The sequence below is a fragment of the Ursus americanus genome, chromosome 12 (genome assembly GCF_024610735.1).
Source record: "Ursus americanus isolate L20-20 chromosome 12, mUrsAme1.1.p, whole genome shotgun sequence".
NCBI lineage: Eukaryota > Metazoa > Chordata > Mammalia > Carnivora > Ursidae > Ursus > Ursus americanus.
Genome location: NC_142138.1, coordinates 3,514,446 through 3,532,215, shown reverse-complemented (window position 1 = coordinate 3,532,215; position 17,770 = coordinate 3,514,446). Strand labels below are relative to the sequence as shown.

At 48.7% G+C, this 17,770-nt stretch overlaps 1 protein-coding gene across 1 annotated transcript in view; it reads right to left on the bottom strand.

The window, feature by feature from the left end:
- The window catches only part of ARMH1 (armadillo like helical domain containing 1), a 34,579-nt gene that overhangs the window by 5,614 nt on the left and 11,195 nt on the right, over positions 1-17,770 (bottom strand). Inside the window, exon 5 of the mRNA XM_087865828.1 lies at positions 17,145-17,229. Within this exon, the coding sequence (XP_087721954.1) occupies positions 17,145-17,229 (85 nt within the window). The remainder of the gene's footprint in view (positions 1-17,144; positions 17,230-17,770) is intronic.

Genomic DNA, 17,770 nt, shown 5'->3' with positions numbered 1-17,770 from the left:
TTCTAGTGACTTCTTTGTGTGCACAGCTGTCTTACTCTTTGGGTTGGTCTTTTTTTTGGTTTTGTTTTTATAGATTTATTTATTTGTCAGAGAGAGGGAAAGAGAGCACGAACAGGGGGAGCAGCAGGCAGAGGGAGAAGCAGGCTCCCCGCTGAGCAAGGAACCCGATGTGGGACTCGATCCCAGGACCCTGGGATCATGACCTGAGCCAAAGGCAGACACTCAACTGTCTGAGCCACCCAGGTGTCCCTGGGTTGGTCTTATATTTGCAAAATTTATTGTAGGAAAAAACTTCAGAGCTAGGATGCAGATACTTTCTTCCAAAGAGCATTTTCCTTTCTTCCTTTCAGCTACCTGGGCACTAACAATTCTGAACCACTTTTGTCTGAGTTCAAGACTTGAGGTTTCCTGGACCACGCAGGTGGTTGTACAGTAGCCAATAGCCAATGATTTGCTCATCAGTCACCGATAACAATGCCTACATAGTGAAACTTCCATAAAAACTCTGAAGTGATAGGTTCAGAGAACTTCTGGATTGGTGAACGCATTGAAGTGTGGGAGGGTGCTGTGCCCGAAGCAGTTCCCCAATCCATACCTTGCCCTACACATCTCTTCCATTTTCCTGTTCCTGATCTGTATCCTTTATACTAAACTGTTAATAGTAAGCAAAATGCTTTCCTGAGTTTTGTGAGTTGTTCTAGCAAATGGTTGAATCTGAAAGGGAAGAAGGGTTGCATGAACGCCCTGGCTTTGTAGCCAAGTTGGACAGAAGTATGAATAACAAGGGGACGTAATACTTATGACTGGCATTTGAAGTAAGGGCAGTCTTGAGGTGCTGAGCCCTTAAGCCTGTGGAGTCTGAGGCTAACTCTGGGTAGTTAGTGTCAGAATTGAATTGAATTGTAGGGTACCCAACTGATGTCTGTGGACAAGTGGACAATTGCTTGGTGCGGAAACCTCCCTCCCCCCATTTGGTATCAGAAGTGTTGTGAGTAAAAACAACTTAACCTCAATCCCTCCAGAAAGGGGATTGATCCAAATTTCCTAGCCTACCAGTATCAGAAAAAAGAGTCTTCTTCACCTGACCATTGTTACTTATTCTTCTAGAAATTAGCTTTCAAGTAGGTCTGTCTGGCCTGTTCTCCCTCTGCCCCCACTCTGGACCACTGAGGAGAAGATGTCCTGTGTCTCTGGCCCTACAGCACTATTTTCTCACCATGGAGTACTGGTGTCATCCAGTAATAGTATCTCCACTACTGTGAACTCCAGTGAACATATCTGAGGCATCTCGGCCCACCCAGAGCCTCAAACCAGTCCATAAATGCTGAAAAGAATTGACTGGATCCTGCATTCCAGCGCCATTCAGGTAATGGCAGCCTAGGACTGTGCTTGGAAACTGCCAGCCTGGTGAGAGATGACCTCAGGAGAGACTCTGCGCTGCCCACTGTGGCCCTCGTCCACCCTGAGCCATGGAACCATTCCTGGCTCTGCCTCTTCACAGGCTGGAGAGCCAGCGCTCTCACAGCGCCATCCTGCCGCCCCCGGTGGCCGCCACCAAGAGCGCTGTGAAGCCAGGGCCTAGTGCTTCCGGGTCAGCCCAGAACCGAGCCACGCGCCATGGATGCTCACTTCATACAAGGCAGATGTATGGAAAGGCGAAGGGACTGCAGCCCTTCCTGCACAGTGGGGGACGAGGGGCAGCTGGCGAAGGGGCCAGTGAAGGGACCCCACGGATCAGCAGAGCACACAGAGTAGTGTCTACAGGAGGCTGCTTACAGCTCTTGGAAGTTTACTTGCTTAACTACAAACAAACATATGGGGCCTGACCATGAACATGTGCTGGTGATTTATAATCTTGTCAGAAGACTGTCAGTGACAGTCACCAACAGCATCGCGGCCCGTTTACCCAGAGGCAGAGGCTGGGGAGGCAGCCAGCAGCCCCATCCTGTGTCTCATTCGCCACACACTCTACTCTCCTGCCTGGTGCTGAGCGTTGTCAGCTGCCAACACTCCCAGGAGGAGGGGGGCTGACTTCTCCACTCCGGCACTCAGAGTTTCTTTGGCAGGAAGGAGAACCAGTTTGGGCTGGTGAGTCAGTCTAAGGAAAGGTACCAGTAAGGCCTCCCCTACGTTGCCCTTGTCTCAAGTCCTGGGGGCCTCCCATCCACCCAGAGCCATGGAGCACACGGAGACCCTGTCCTGAAGCCAGTCTTGTCTTGGCCTGTTCTTCCCAATCATTTGCTCTCTGGCAGAAGGACTCTTAAGGACATCCCTGCTACCCCTTCTAGTGCTTAGTAGTCTGGGGACAGGCCTTACACGGCAGCCCCTTTTCTCTCTGGATCAACCTGATACAGAAACCGCTGCTTCATTCAGAAACACTTCCCAGGACTGTCCAGCTACTGCTTGCTCCTGGGCTTTCTCTTCCCTCCAGATCTTCCACCATAGCCCTCCCAATCCCAGCGGCCCCCCACTCCAGCCTCCAGTTGCTCAGATGTGGTTCCAATGGAATCACAGAGGGAGAGGGACCAGCACACTGACCCTCCCTGCTTCCCCTGAACATTCTGCCACTTGGGTAAAAATGCAGCCTGGGATGCCTCAGGCCGCTTGGCTGGTGCGTGAAACTCCCAAGTCTTTCTCACTTATTCTCTTATTGTTTGGTTATGAAACTTTCTTCCTTCTTTCTGAATTAGTGGGGTTTTGGATCAGCGTAGTTGGCCGGCCTTCATGCCCAACTCAGCTGCAGCACACCTCGCCTCGCCTTGGTAGTTGGGCTCTTCCCAGGCACAAGCTGGCAGCACCTTAGTGCCAGGACACCTGGGAAAAACACTGCCTGTGCCTAATTCTCCCCGCAGCAAGAAATGGCTCAGAGAGTACTCAAGGTGGAAAGAATAAATGAAAATATTTTTATGAAATTTCCCTGACCACAAATGGTATTCTCTGCCCACATAGGACCAAGTTCTCCAGGAGATAAATGTCTGCTTTTGCCTACTCACTTTACCCTAAATGCTTTTAAGCCTTCATTGCTAGTGTATCTGTAACACTTGGAACTCCTCGGAAAAATGGAAGATTTAGTCACTGAGTCATTTTTGATTGAGTTTTAAAATTCACAGCTGTCCATGTTTTCACCCAAAGCGAAAGGGCTAGTCTCCATCCAAATGTCTTCACAGGAACCCCAGCCAGTTACAACTCTTTACCCGCTGTGCTGGTTCCGAAGCATAGCACAACCATTCAGAAAGCAAAGGGCAACAGGGGATTACTGTCTTTGGCAGCTTTGCCCGAAAGGCTGGGTTGCTGACAATGCCCAAATGTCCTAAATTGGATCAGTCACTGATTTATTCACTGGCTCATTCATTTATCTAACAAATTACTTACTGAGCATCTTCTGTGTGCCAGACCCGTGTGCTAGGGCTACGAGGAGGATGAAGATACAATCCCTGTCCTCAGGGATGGCACAGTTTAATGGGGGAGACCAGTAAGGAAACTGGTATGTATGCTGTAGTATTATAAGAGCCAAGGGAACACAAAGAAGTCAGGTTGGTGGGAGGGTATGTTGAGGAACTGGGCAGAGAATCAGGAGAAGGCTCTCTTAGAGAAGGTAACATGGGAGCTGACAAAGCCATGGAGGAGAAGGGAGGGACTGGGTTGAAGAATGTGGCAAGCGCATGCCGCCATTGTGGCCTGGCAAGCAGGGAGGTCTGGCTGGGACATGGGGTGTTGGGTCATGGAGTGAGAGCTAAGCCTGAGGAGACAGACTGGCTTCTGAGGACTTTGCATGTGCCGACCACCCTATAGGCCAGGTGTTTTTCTTGTCTTTCATTTCAAAGATTAAAAAAAAATTATTTATTTAGAGAGCACACGCATGCACATGGGTGAGCAGGGGGAGGGGCAGAGGGAGAGGGAGAGAGAGAATCCTAAGCAGACTCTGCACTGAACGTGGAGCCTGACATGGGGTTTGATCCCACGACCCTGAGATCACGACCTGAGCTGAAATCAAGAGTCAGGACACTCAACTAACTGAGCCACCCAGGTGCCCCTCTTGTCTTTCATTTCAGAGGAAACTGACTCAAAAAGGTTGAGTAGCTTGCCCAAGGTCAAACAGCTAAGAAGTAGTAGAAGGACTCCGCCAGACTCCAAAGCTCATATTCTTCCCCTCTAAGCCCTGCTGCCTTGGCTCGGGTGGAGGACCAGGAGGACGCACTGTGTGGGCACCGTGCTAGAGAAATGGAGATTGCTTTAGAGGCAAGAAATAGAGAGACATGAGTTACAGCAGTGGAGACAGAATGAAGAAGAGGGAGATTTAAACAATATTAAGGAGACAGAATTGACTGGTCTTGTTAGAAGTTGGTTTTGGGTGGGAAGCAGGAAGAGATGGCGATGGCCTACATTTCCAGCGCTGGGCGCTTTGCCCGGAGAGTGGGGCCTTGGAGCTAGAATCTCAGGAGTCCGACCGTGAACATGGTCAGTGACCTCCGAGGGCAGATGTTCTCAGAAGGCAAATGGAAACAATGGGATGGAGCTCAGGAGAGCGGGGTGAGCTGGAGGGAGGTCCCTCAGCTGCTCTGCCCATCTGCCACACAATGAGAGCAATAATTGGGCTACTTTGTCGGCTCGTTGGAAGACTGACGAGCAGAGAGCCGGAGCAGACACCTCATAAAGGCCGGCCACTTGTGTTTCTGTCATTCTAGGCGGTCCTTAAAACCGTGGGTGTAGAGGTACCACAGACAGAAAGGAAAGAGAAGAGCAGGGGACCTGGGACCGAATCCTGAGAGAAAAAGAAACCTGCACCTAAGGGACTGGTGGAGGGGTGGGAATGTTCAAAGCACTGAGCAGCAGTTTCCAGAAGGAGAGGAGGAAACTAGGGGAGTTCAGGTCAGGGAAGGAAGAGATCAGAGTATTCAGGGAGGAGAGTGTGACCAGGAGGGTTTGAGCCAAGGAGAGGTCACGCCCTGTGAGGCTGAGAAGCAGGTCTACAGGGCCCACGCTTTCATCTAACACACTGGTCCGGTCCTCGTCAGCTACAGGGCCTCGTGCCGACTGGGACAGCAGTAGACCAAGCAGACGCAGAGGGTAGCCCACTGATTCTCATGGAAACTTCAGTGCAGAAGAAGGGATTTCTCCAATTCAAAGAGGAACCACAGAACCCACAGCCTGTCAGCCTGGGAAGAAAGTGCCTTGATCATCTGTCTGATAACTGAAGAAACCCTGAACAAATGACTTGCCCTGGGAATCACAATGAATAGGAGACAGGGTTGTAGCAGCGGGCTTGGTATTCTTTGGACAGATGGAAAGTTAGAAATGGCACTGCACCTGGGAACTGTGGTGATGGCATGCAACTTTCTTCCTCCCTCCCTCCCTCTCCAGATTTATTTATTTATTAGAGGTGGGGGGTAGGGGCTGAGGGAGAGTCTTAAGTCAACTCAGCGCTGAGCACAGGGCTCTCAATTTCACCACCCTGAGATCAGGGCCCTGAGATCACGACCTGAGCCAAAACCAAGAGTCAGCTGCTTAACCGACTGGGCCATCCAAGCGCCCCAGCACACAACTATTTCTAAGGCACCCAGCCTCGAGGAAGTTTGTTTGGAATTCTTTACTCCTAGAGCCTTGGGAAACCCACGTCCCAGTTCTTGGTCTTCACTTCATGCGAGACTGCCACCTACTGGCCACATGTGAGAAGTGCGCTTCAGTAAGCATCCATACACAGGGTTTTGCTTCCTTTTCCAGCCGCTAAGAGTATGGACACATTTGGTAGGTTGCTGTTACAAGGAAGAGACCAGTGTCAGGCATCTTTCTGACCAACTGCATTCTAGCTCTGATTCCTGTACATTTCACCACATCCTATTCAAAGCCCACTGCTGAAACATAAAAAGCATATTACACACACTATTTCTTTTAAAAAAGCCAGTCGATGAAGTAATTAATGTTATGTGCTCTAGTGGTATGTGTACTGTTGAAATAAGAATTACTGTAGTATCTTCCACGGGTGTCTGCTCTTCCAGGCAAGGCTCCCCGAATCTAACCAGCCCATGCGGGCGCTGTGCGCTGGCCCTGATGCCTGAACGGGGCACCGACCACGGCCCTGGGCGCACGAGGGGAGACAGTGCCAGGCCAGGGCAGACATAGAGGTCTTGAGGGCCAGGCAAACTGGGCCATTAGAAAGGAGTGTTTCCCAAGGACATTTTATTTTATTTTGTTTATTAAATATTTTATTTATTAAATATTTTATTTATTTATTTGAGAGAGAGAGCAAGAGTTGGTGGGAGGGTCAGAGGGAGAGGGAGAAACAGACTTTCTGCTGAGCAGGGAGCCCAGTGCGGGGCTCAATCCCAGGACCTCGGGATCACAACCTGAGCCAAAGGCAGACTTGTAACCGCTTAACCGCTTACCCAACTGAGCCACCCAGGCCCCCCCACCCTGGACTTTCTATTTAAAAACAAACAAACAACTCTGGGAGACTGGTTAATAAAACTTATGAATAGTGAAACAAGTGTGGCAGTTGAAGTATATCATTGAGACAATAACATATCTTTTAAGAATATTCAGCATATTTTTACGTTAAACTATCCTTTAGTTTTAGAGCCTTGTGACTTGTTCAATGAAGTCACATGGGACGGGTGGCCTCTTACACAGCCGGAAAGGCTGAAACTCCTGCTGATATGGATTAGCTCACGAGAGGAAAGTAAAGGCACAAAGTTCTATGGGGCGAAAGGTATAGTTTTAAAAATGAGATCTTATAGTATTTGCATGACCCCAAGAAGGGCACGAAGCTAAAAAAACATAATTATGTTTTATGGTTATAATAATATTGTCCATCCTCGGGTTTTTGACTGTTTCTCCAAAGTGGTAAAAATTTTAGAAGTCTTGTTTTCGTAATACTGGAGAGACAGGACAGTGTGCTGGTGAGGATTTGGGTGCAGGGCTCAGACTGCCTGGGTGTGACCCACTTATCGTCTCTGAGACTTTGGGCAGGTTATTCAAGTGCCTCAGTTTCCTCATCTGAAAACTGGGGATGATGATAGTACCTATTTCTCAGAATTGTTCTGAGGACTGTGTGACATGATCGAACAGCTTAAAACAGTGCCCGGCACACAGTCCTCACCAGTCACTGGTGGGGATGCCTAGTTATCGTTACTGGTGTTGTGACCGCTGAGTCAAAGCTCTAGCTGGGCAGGGACTTCATTTCAGGTGTCACCATACACTCAATGCCCAGCCCAGTCCCTGCTTTTTTGAACAAGTAAATGAATGAATGAAAAACGTAAATCATTTAAAAATAAACCAACAAAGGACATTACCAAAAAGGTGAAAAGACAAGGGCGCCTGGGTGGCTCAGTCAGTTAAATGTCTGTCTTCAGCTCAGGTCATGATCTCAGGGTCCCTGGATTGAGTTCTGCATCAGGCTCCCTGCTCGGCAGGGAAGCCTGCTTTTCCCTCTCCCTCTGCCCCTCCCTGCTTTTGTGCTTGCTCACTCTCTCTCTCTCAAATAAATAAATACAATCTTAAAAAAAATAGTGAAAAGACAACCTACAGAATGGGAGAAACCATTCTAGTATCCAGAATATACAAAGAACTCCTAAAAGTCAACAGCGAAAAGACAAACAACCCAGTTTTTAAAAATGGGCATAGGACTTGAGAAGGTATTTCTCCAAGGAAGAAATATAAATGGCCAACAGGCACTTGAAAAGATGTTCAACATCTTTAGTCATTAAGAAAATGCAAACCAAAACCACAATGAGGTACCACCACTCCGCATGCGCTAGGATGGCTATTAAAAAAAAAAAAAAAAAGGACAATGACAAGTGTTGGCAAGGATGTGGAGAAATTAGAACCCTCATACGTTGCCGATGGGAATGGAAACTGGTGCAGCTGCTGTGGAAAAGGGACGGACAGTTCCTCAAAAGGCTGAACAGAATTACTCTAGGACCTAGCAATTCCAGTGCCAGGTATATACCTCAGAGAATTGAAAACAGGCACTCAAACAAACACATATACATGCATGTTCATAGCAGCACTATTCACAATAGCCAAGGGGGGACAGCCCAGATGTCCATCAGTGCATGACTGGGTAGACAGATGGTGGGATATACACACAGTGGAATGTTATTCAGCCATAAGAAAGAATCAAGTACTGATACATGCTTCCACATAGATGAAGCTTGAAAACAGGATGCTGAGTGAAAGGAGCCGGATGGAAAAGGTACCATATTGCACGATTCCATTTCTATGAAATATCCAGGATAGGTAAATCCATGGAGACAGAATACAGATGGGTTGTTTGCAGGGTCTGAGGGGAAGGGACAGGAGCAAATACTTCACGGTACACGAGGTGATGAAAATGTTTCAGAGCTGGATAGAGGTTGTGGTCACGCAACACTGTGGCTATACTAAACACCACTGAATCGTTCATTTTAAATTGGTTAATTTTATGTTATGTGAATCTCACCTCAATTTTAAAAATGCCTTTATGAAGAAAAAAGAACTAAACCAAGTCTGATTAATTTCTATCTTTTAAAAAAACAATTATTTATCTATTTATTTTAGAGAAAGAGAGAGAAAGAGCACACAAGTGGGGGGAAGGGTAGACGGAGAGAGAGAGAGAATCCCAAGCAGACTCCCCACTGAGTGGGGAGCCTGATGTGGGGCTCCATTTCATGACCCTGAAATCACAACCTGAGCAGAAATCAAGAGTCAGACGACTCAACTGACTGAGCCACCCAGATGCCCCAAATCTGTGAGTAATTTCTAAATAAATCACACTCTTTAGTATTAGGAATCTATGTAACTTCACAAAACCAAGAACTTTAAGAAAAATTAACAATGACATTCTTGTCCACTGCCGGTCTCTCTCCAGGTCTTTGAGGGGCAGGGGAAGAGATGTCACACATTCAAAGACATGTCCATGTCCATCCTGTCACTTAGGGCCACCGTTTCCCTGAACTAATGTTTCTAGAGGATTCCATTATGTTAGTGCGGTACAGTTTGCTCAGCCATTAACACTGCTGTCGTACTTTGTGGCTGATAAACCCACTTTAAACTTCACTACACAGGGGCGCCTGGGTGGCACAGCGGTTAAGCGTCTGCCTTCAGCTCAGGGCGTGATCCTGGCGTTATGGGATTGAGCCCCACATCAGGCTCCTCCGCTATGAGCCTGCTTCTTCCTCTCCCACTCCCCCCTGCTTGTGTTCCCTCTCTCGCTGGCTGTCTCTATCTCTGTCGAATAAATAAATAAAATCTTTAAAAAAAATAAACTTCACTACACAAAACACAATCGTTTTATTAGCAAGTCAAATTAATCCTAGGTTCTAGATCAATTAGATAAAAATGTTATTCCCCAAGTGACCATTTTTCCAAATTCACAAACTCTTATACCTACATGTTCATTTTCCAGCAATTTTTATGAGATGGTATAGTGTTTTTTGTTTTTTGGTTTTTTTAGATGGTACAGTGGTTTTAAAATATGTCCGCAAAAGTTTTAGTATGTTTCTTCTCAAGGGGTGGAGCCCACCCCCCCCCACCCCTAATGAACAGGGTAAACAGAAGCGACAGTGTGCAACTTCTTTTTTTTTTTTTTAATTCCTGTTTCTTTTTTTTTTTTTTAAAGGTTTTATTTATTTATTTGACAGAGATAGAGACAGCCAGCGAGAGAGGGAACACAAGCAGGGGGAGTGGGAGAGAAAGAAGCAAGCTCACAGCAGAGGAGCCTGATGTGGGGCTTGATCCCATAACGCCGGGATCACGCCCTGAGCCGAAGGCAGACGCTTAACCGCTGTGCCACCCAGGCGCCCCGACAGTGTGCAACTTCTGAGATTAGATTATAAGAAGTAGCAGGGTGCCCTCTTTGCACGCTCTCCGATCACTCACTCTGGGAGAAGCCAGCTGCCCTGTTGTGAGGACAGTCAAGCAGCCCAATGGAGAGGCCCACATGGTGAAGACTCGAGGCTTCCTGAAAGCAAGCCGCTCTAACTCACCAGATGTGTGAGTGAGCCACATGGGAAGAAGGTCCTCCAGGCCCCGTCACACCTTCGGGTGACTGTAGCCCCAGCTGACCGCTTGACTGCAGCCTCGTGAGATACCGGAGCCAAAACCACTCAGTTAAGCTGTTCCCAGACTCCTGACCCACAGAAACTGTGTGACATAATAAATGTTGCTTTTTTGGGGCACCTGAAGGCATCTACCTTCAGCTCAGGTCATGATCTCAGGGTCCTGGGATTGGGCTCCCCGCTTCTCCCTCTCCCTCTGTACTCTCTCTCTCAAATAAAGAAATAAAAATCTTTAACAAAATGTTAATTTTTTCAGCCACTAAGTTTTGAGGTAATTTGTTATATAGCAATGGATAATGGATATAGATGGATTGATTTAACAGCTTTTGTAGATTTCTGTAAAGTTTGAATATAACAACTTTTATTTTGTCTTCAAAGCAGCATTTTAAGGAATCTTTGTTGTCTCTGCCCAAGCTCATTAGCTGCTGTGGCAGGGAAGGGGGACCCGGTGGGGGACCCTGCTGAGGTCACCATATGCATGGCTTAGACCACCCATCCTTGAGAAGAGGGGATGGGAAGGGGTGGGACAGAGAAAGGGAGACCAAGGGCTAGAGAAGGGGGCCAACAAAGGGCAGACAGGGGTGAAGGCCCAGGGAACTCTGAAGTTCTGGCTTCTTCCAGCTCTCTTAGGTCCTAGGAATACAACTAATGCTCTGAACTTTACAAATATTTCAAGGACACATGTTGTCAGTAAATTGGTAATTTGGTGAATTGGGCACTCAGCAAACTGGTCATTTGGCTAATTGATTTTTGACAGGCATATATTTGGCAAATTAATTTGTAATGCTTGGTCTGCTTCTAATTAAGTCATACACAGATCCTAAGGTAATTGATTTGTAAAAGATACCGATATATTTACACACACACATATTTCAAATTCCCAACAGAACTCATTAATTGCTTCTTCTGCAAAACTTTCTATGACTTTGACATTTCTCTCCTCTAGGAAGGGAGGCCAGTGAGTGAGTACTTCTGTGGCTTTACGTTGCTCATCATGAATAAGTCCCCGCCTGCCACCAATTCCTGGAATAGCAATCCTCCCTGGGAGGAAACTGCCATTTTTCACTTCACAGAAATCATAAATGGAGATAAATTCCAGGCAGGACCACTCTGAAGAAGGCCTCCCTTAATTTCAATTTTGGCTCTTGAATGTTAAATAGGATCATCATTAAAAGAAATTCTAAAATCTTAATTTTAGGGGAAAAAAACCCCTCAGTAATTAGTGGACATCAGTACCCTTTCCCTGGTTATTTCTACTTCAAAGTGAAGAACAGGCAAAGAATGGACAACCAGAGTCCCCTGCACTGAGGACCGGAAAGCCATTCCTTGGCACACAGGTTTCTCTTCTACTCTTTTGGAAGAGAAAAGGTGCCCTGTGGAGCCATACTGCAGCCTGACGGGAAAGGAAAAATCAGTACTAGCCTCTCGTTCCAGCTGTGGCCCCCAGCTGTCTACTCGGTGGGCCCCAGATAATACGGAGCCGAGATAATCCATCTCTGCTGTGTCCTGTTGTAATACTTGACCTACATACTACGTGGGAGTAAAGTAGCGATCATTTTACGACACTAAATTTGGAGTGGTTTGTTAGAAGCGATAGGGACCAGAGCATCCGCTCCCTGTGCACGCGGCCTTCCCATTGCTTACCTTCCTCCAGGAAACCTTCCTTTTTTCTCCCTCTCCAAGCCCTCTTCCTTGGCCCTAAGAACTCTCAGGAAATAAAAGGTCATTAAATACTCACAGCCTCCCCTTAGCCATCTGGGCTGAAAAAACTAGGTATTTCAAATTCTATTTCCAATATGATGGCTGTCAGCATAAACTAGGATACACAAGATTCACTCGTCTCCATTCATTCATTCAACAGAAATCTAAGAGGCTACTTCTGCCAGTACTACGTAGGCACCAGGGGTACAATGGTAGACGGAGATGATGAACTCTCAGCTTTCACAGAGCTGACTTTCTGGCAGAGCACAGACACTAGACAAGTAAACGAATGAACGAGGTAACTTCTGAAAGAGGTAAGTGCAGCGATGTGGCGCGTTGGAGACAGCCTGAGGGGTCAGTGGAAGGGAGGGGGGACACTTTAGAGGGAGTGGTCAGACGCCTCTCTCTGAGGTGATGTCTGAGCTGAAGTTAGAGAAGTTGTCCATCAGTCCAAGGTCTGGGGGAAGAGCCTTCCAGAAGCTTTGCTGGCCATGGCACATGTGCAGAGTTTAGTGTAGGTGCGAGGGGAAGCTATTTTTGAAATGATCGTTCTGGCTGCAGTGGGAGAGTGGATTACAGGAGGCCGGGATGGAAGCGGAAGTTAGCAGACAGGATGGTGGCTTAGTCGTGGGTGATCACGGTGGAGACAGAAAGTGTAAGTAGGGACAGAGCCAGGAGGACTCGGTAAGGGTGGGACGGGTGGGAGGCGAGAGAACGCAGATCGTTTGGTACTAGCCCTGAACTTTCCACTTGAGCAGTTGGGTTGGTGGTGGCACCTTTTACTGAAAATAGGAGACAGGGTAGGATTTGGGAAGAAAATCAAGTGTTCTGTTTTGGCTATAAATTTCAGGTGTCTGGGGAGATTTCGGGGGAAAGATCACTCCAGAGACGCAATCTGGTGGGTAAAGAGATGAGAAGTAGGCTGACCCAAGAGTCAGGTAGAGAAATAGGAGAAAGCAGCAAAGCAAGCATAACAAATAGGGCAGACCCAGCTCGAGGGAGGAAAACTGGAACTCGTATCACAGAAGCCCAGAGAAGAAAGCCAGTTGCTTTGGGCCAATTGGGTCAAAAGCAGCTGAGAGATCAAGTAGGAAGAAAATGGAAAAATGAGGAGCCGGAGGGGAACCTGGGGTCAAGGAGGGGTATGCATTCTTAAAAATTTGGGGCACATATCTTTTAAACCTCTTTTAATCCATAGAGTAAAACCCCCAAGGAGGGGCTCTTTTTTTTTTTTCTAAGATGGGAGATACCGAACTTATTTGCGTGTCAGTGGAGATGACCCTCTAGAGAGATAGCAGCTCTGTTTATGAGAAGGCTTTATGAACGTGCTTCAGAGAATAAGCAGAAGCGGAGGGGCCGGCCTGCAGCAGGAGCAGGGACACTCAGCTGAAATGGGAAAGAGGAAGAGGGCAGAGAACGTGGGTCATAGGCCAGGCAGGCTGGCAGATTCGGAGGTGGGGAGGTGGAGCTCTCAATGAAAAAGAGGTGAAGCCGTCACCTGGCTCCTACACCACTGAGCCCACTGCAAGGGAAAGAGTCACTTTGCCTCCTAAGCCTCTCCACCCCGTTTTCACTGGACTCTCCCTGAGAATCCCATTTTCCCCATAGCCTTCTCGGGGGAACGATCAACTACCCCTCCCAGCGTGGCAGGTGGGGTGCACCCTTCCCCTCCTCCTTCTGAACAAGACACCCCAGTACTTGGCATAGTACTTGGCACACCGCAGATGTTCAATCAGTGTTTGTTTTTTAAAAACAAACCCACTCTGCCCTTTTAAGGTTAGTCCATTCAGCTCCACCACCCACCCCTGGCTTCTCTACCATGACTGTTGCCATCACCCTGGGGGGACTTTACCTTGGTCTTGCAATTTGGTGTCCCCCAACTCAGAGAAATTCCTCTCTGATCCTCTCTGTTCGGCACTGCTGGATCACATCTAAGACCTGTCAGACCTTCCCTCCCCCGCCTTTGGAGGAGTTTCAGTGCGAGCTGGACACGGTGTTCTCTCCCAGAACTTCCACTCTGCCGACCGTGGGGAATAGCTCCCCCTAGTGGACAACCACACATATACACGCTCTATGTTCCCAGTTACACCAAGACCCTTTTGAAGTCCCCGGTGAGAAAGAATAATTCATTCATTCAACAAACATTTCTTGAGCACCTGTTACAAGCCTGGCCTATTTGGAATTATCTTGAGGATCACAGTTTCACTGTTATCACAGGAGCAGGCATCAGACCAAAAAGAAAGTGAGAAAGCTTCATGCTTCTCTGCCTCTGCCAGGGTTCAGGGTGTATGTGCAGAACTCCCTCCCTCTCTCCCTCAACAAACACGCAACAAGGACCTACCCTATGCCAGAGACTGCTCTGAGGCTATAAGGACAGAGGTGGTAAGAGGTGCACTGAAATTGGGGTGCCTGGGTGGCGCAGTCGGTTAAGCGTCTGACTTTTGGTTTCGGCTCAGGTTGTGATCGCAAGGTTGTGAGATCGAGTCCCCCCCCCCCGCCCCCCCCCCCCCGCCCCAGGCTCTGCACTCAGCACAGAGTCTGCTTCAGATTCTTTCCCCTCTCTCACCCAGCCCCTCTACTTCTCCCCCTGCTCGCACTCTCTCTTTCAAATAAGTAAATAAAATCTTAAAAAAGAAAAAAAAGAAGTTCTGGAAACCGTGCGATGGATGCATTCTAGGGATGACTGCTCCAGGGCTGGGGGTACTGCAGGGGAGGAGGGTGCAGGGTGTTACAAAGGAAGGAGGGCTGACATCTGGGCAGGGCTGGAAGGCAGGGGAGGGAAGGCCTTGGAGAACAAAGGCATAAGCTAAGAAGTGATGGTGAGTAGGAGTGGTCCTGTGAGCCCATGGAGGTGGTGGCGGGGAGGAGGCCCAGTGCCACTCAGTAATCTTCTCGGGGGGCTTCGTTATATTTCCTAACATGAGTCCACTGCCAGGTCCGATGCAGTGACAGCTCTCTGCTGCTGGGTCTGACCTTTGCTCAGTTCCCTCCACTACCCTACCCCTCACTGGCAACTCCTCCCCAGCTAGGAGACTCTCCTCCAGCTGGGAATTGATTTTAACACAGCATTACTCCTCACCATACAAAGTCCATCTTCCCAAGCACACCTGCAGGGCTCAAACAAATAGAAAAATGGCAATGCTGCTGCAGGAAAAACGGACCGACATTCAATTTCAACACTGCCTCTGAAAACCAATCAATATTTGAAGTCACCCTCTGGACCTTTGCTGGTTTTCCCCAGGATCTCACATGCATACCTGAACCCTGGTACCTGGCTGCTCCTCCTGCCCCTCCCAGACTTCCTGGATCTGGGGCTCCCCCTGCCTGCCATCTTGGACACAGGAGTCCTGATATTTACTGACATCCACACCTTTCCTGCTTAAGGGACCTCTGTGTCCCGGCCCCCTCAGCCCTGCCCATTCCCCTGTCCACATGCCACGTGATTCTCCACACCCAGGCACTTCCCAGTCCTGTCCATTCCCTCTTCCCTGGGCCTCTATATTTGGCTAGATGGGGACATTCTTACTTTGTTATCTGAACAACCCGAAAGGCCTCCCAACTGGCCTCTAGCCTTGAGTCCCCCTGTGATTCTGACCTACTGTGGATACCACCACCCAGGTAACCTTCCCTCTGCCACTCGCTTGTTCATGGTGCTGCCTCCTGGACAGAGTGCCCACTATCCCATCTGGCATTCAAGGTGCTCCTCGGTCTGGTCCTAGCCTACCTTCCCACGTCTTCCTGGGCTGAGACCTCTACCAAACTTCCACTAAATGATCTACCTGTCATTCCTCAGATACGTCTGTACTTCCAAATGTCTGGGCCTTCATTCATACCATTCCCCTTTCCAGAATGCCCTCCTCTGCTCCTTTCCACTTTCCCAAATCCTTCCCGTTCTCCAAGGCTCAGCTCAAACACCACCTTCTCAGCAAACCCTTCTTTGCTCCCTCTTGTTGAAAACAGAATCTTCCTTCTCTGAAACATTATAGGAACAGGGAAGAAAACAACATCCTATGAACACCTGCCATGGGCTCATGTTAAAAGCGTAGGCTTTGTGGGGGCGCCTGGGTAGCGCAGTTGGTTCAGCATCTGGTTGGTTTTAGCTCAGATCCTGATCTCAGGGCCGTGATCTCAGGGTCATGAGATTGAGCCCCGTGTTGGGCTCCATGCTCAGCGTTGTCCACTTTTTCCTTCTCGCTCTGCCCCTCACCCCCACCGTGTGCATGCACGCACTTCCTCTCTCTCAAATGAAGAAAAAAATCTTTTTTTTTTAAAGGATCATTTTAAGGCAACCCTCTCAGGTCCCCTCCCACTTTGGGAGCTTTGTACTGTCCCTCAATAAACTTTGCTTCGCTGCCCACACACAAAATTTAAAAAAAAATTAATTAATTAAAATTAAAAGAGGATCACTTAAAAAAATAAAAGCACATGCTTTGGAGTCAGATCTGGTTTGAGTCTGTTTAGCCGCATAACCTTAGGAAGCATACTTCTGTGCTTCGATGCTTGAGCTTGAAAAACATAAAAATACTTACTCCACTGTTCATTCACTTGAGCATTGGAATACCTAACACATGCCAGGCTCTGTACTCTTGTGGTTCTTTTGAGAATGAATGAAATGATGCCCGGAAAGTAGCTGCTACATAGGACGACTGGATACATGCAAACTTATTAACACTACCGCTGTCTGGTTAGTTTCTTTTTTTTGGAAGATTTTATTTATTTATTTGTCAGAGAGAGTGAGCACAAGCAGAGGGAACAGCAGAGGGAGAGGGAGAAGCAGGCTCCCCTGCTGAGCAAGGAGCCCAATGCAGGGCTCCATCCCAGGAGTCAAAGGCAGACACTCAATCCACTGAGCCACCCAGATGTCCCTCCAGCTTAGTTTCTTAGAAGGAGAGTCCTCTGAGTGATTTCTGGCTAGTGGGGAAGTACCACATAAGACTGGGAACCAGAGGGTGCCTGGCTCGCTCAGTCGGTTAAGCGTCTGCCTTTGGCTCAGGTCATGATCCCGGAGTCCGGGGATGGAGCCCCGAGTCAGGCTCCCAGCTCTGAGGAGAGTCTGCTTCTCCCTCTGCCCCTCTCCCCTGCTCGTGTGCATGCTCTCTCTCCCTCAAAAATAAAAATAAATAAAATCTTAAAAAAAAAAAAAAAAGACTGGGAACCAGCCAGCTCTGGACCCAGGCGGATCATAGCCCATGTTCAAGTACCATGTGCTGCTTCGAAGCCCAGAAAGTGACTGGCATTTTCTGAATAACTTGCCAATCAGACCGAACCAGCATCTATCATCTGCCAAGGCTCTCCAGGATACCCACCAGGGTCCTCTGTGACTGGGAGAAGACTGCTGAGAGCTAGCGGTCTAGTTCTCGCGGTCAGCGTCTGTAAAGCGTGAGCAGGAACACCCCGGCTGCCCCCTACCTTCATACTGGACTTCCAGGTGCATGGTGCGAAGCACCTTCAGCACGCACTCCACGATGCTGGGGTGGGTGGTTCCAACGATCGCCTGACAGGACAGACAACAGGACGAGGGGGTTACTCCTAAGATCTAGTACGCCTGGAAGAAATGAAAAGCAGGCTTGCCAACAGCTAGGCAGCCTGGCCGAATGGGGGGAGGGAGGGTAGAGGGGAGTCACCGGGCCTTGGCCGCTGCATGTGCAAGTACATTTCTTCCCCAGAGGAGGGCCAGAGATGGCAGCCAAGGACCCGATGGACAGTCTGCTGAGCTTGCCACGGACCCCTCTAGCTCAGGAGGCATTCGGTTGGGGTGAGCCGGCCACCAGCTAGAGGTGCGGGCACAAGCCGGCTAGCCTGCTGGGGGGAGGGTGGGCACCGACTGGGGAGACTTGAACCCATCCAGGATCCTAAATCTTCTCTCCCTCAGGGACCTCGCCTGAGTGGGGAACCCGTCTTTTCTGCCTCTTCGGTCTTCACGCGTGCACCGGTTCCTGCCCCTCAGCGTGCAACGTCCTCAGGCCCGCCCACTTTGCTCACAACTGTCCTTCGCTGGATCTTCTCTTGCTATTGCTCTTTTGCTCCCTCTACAC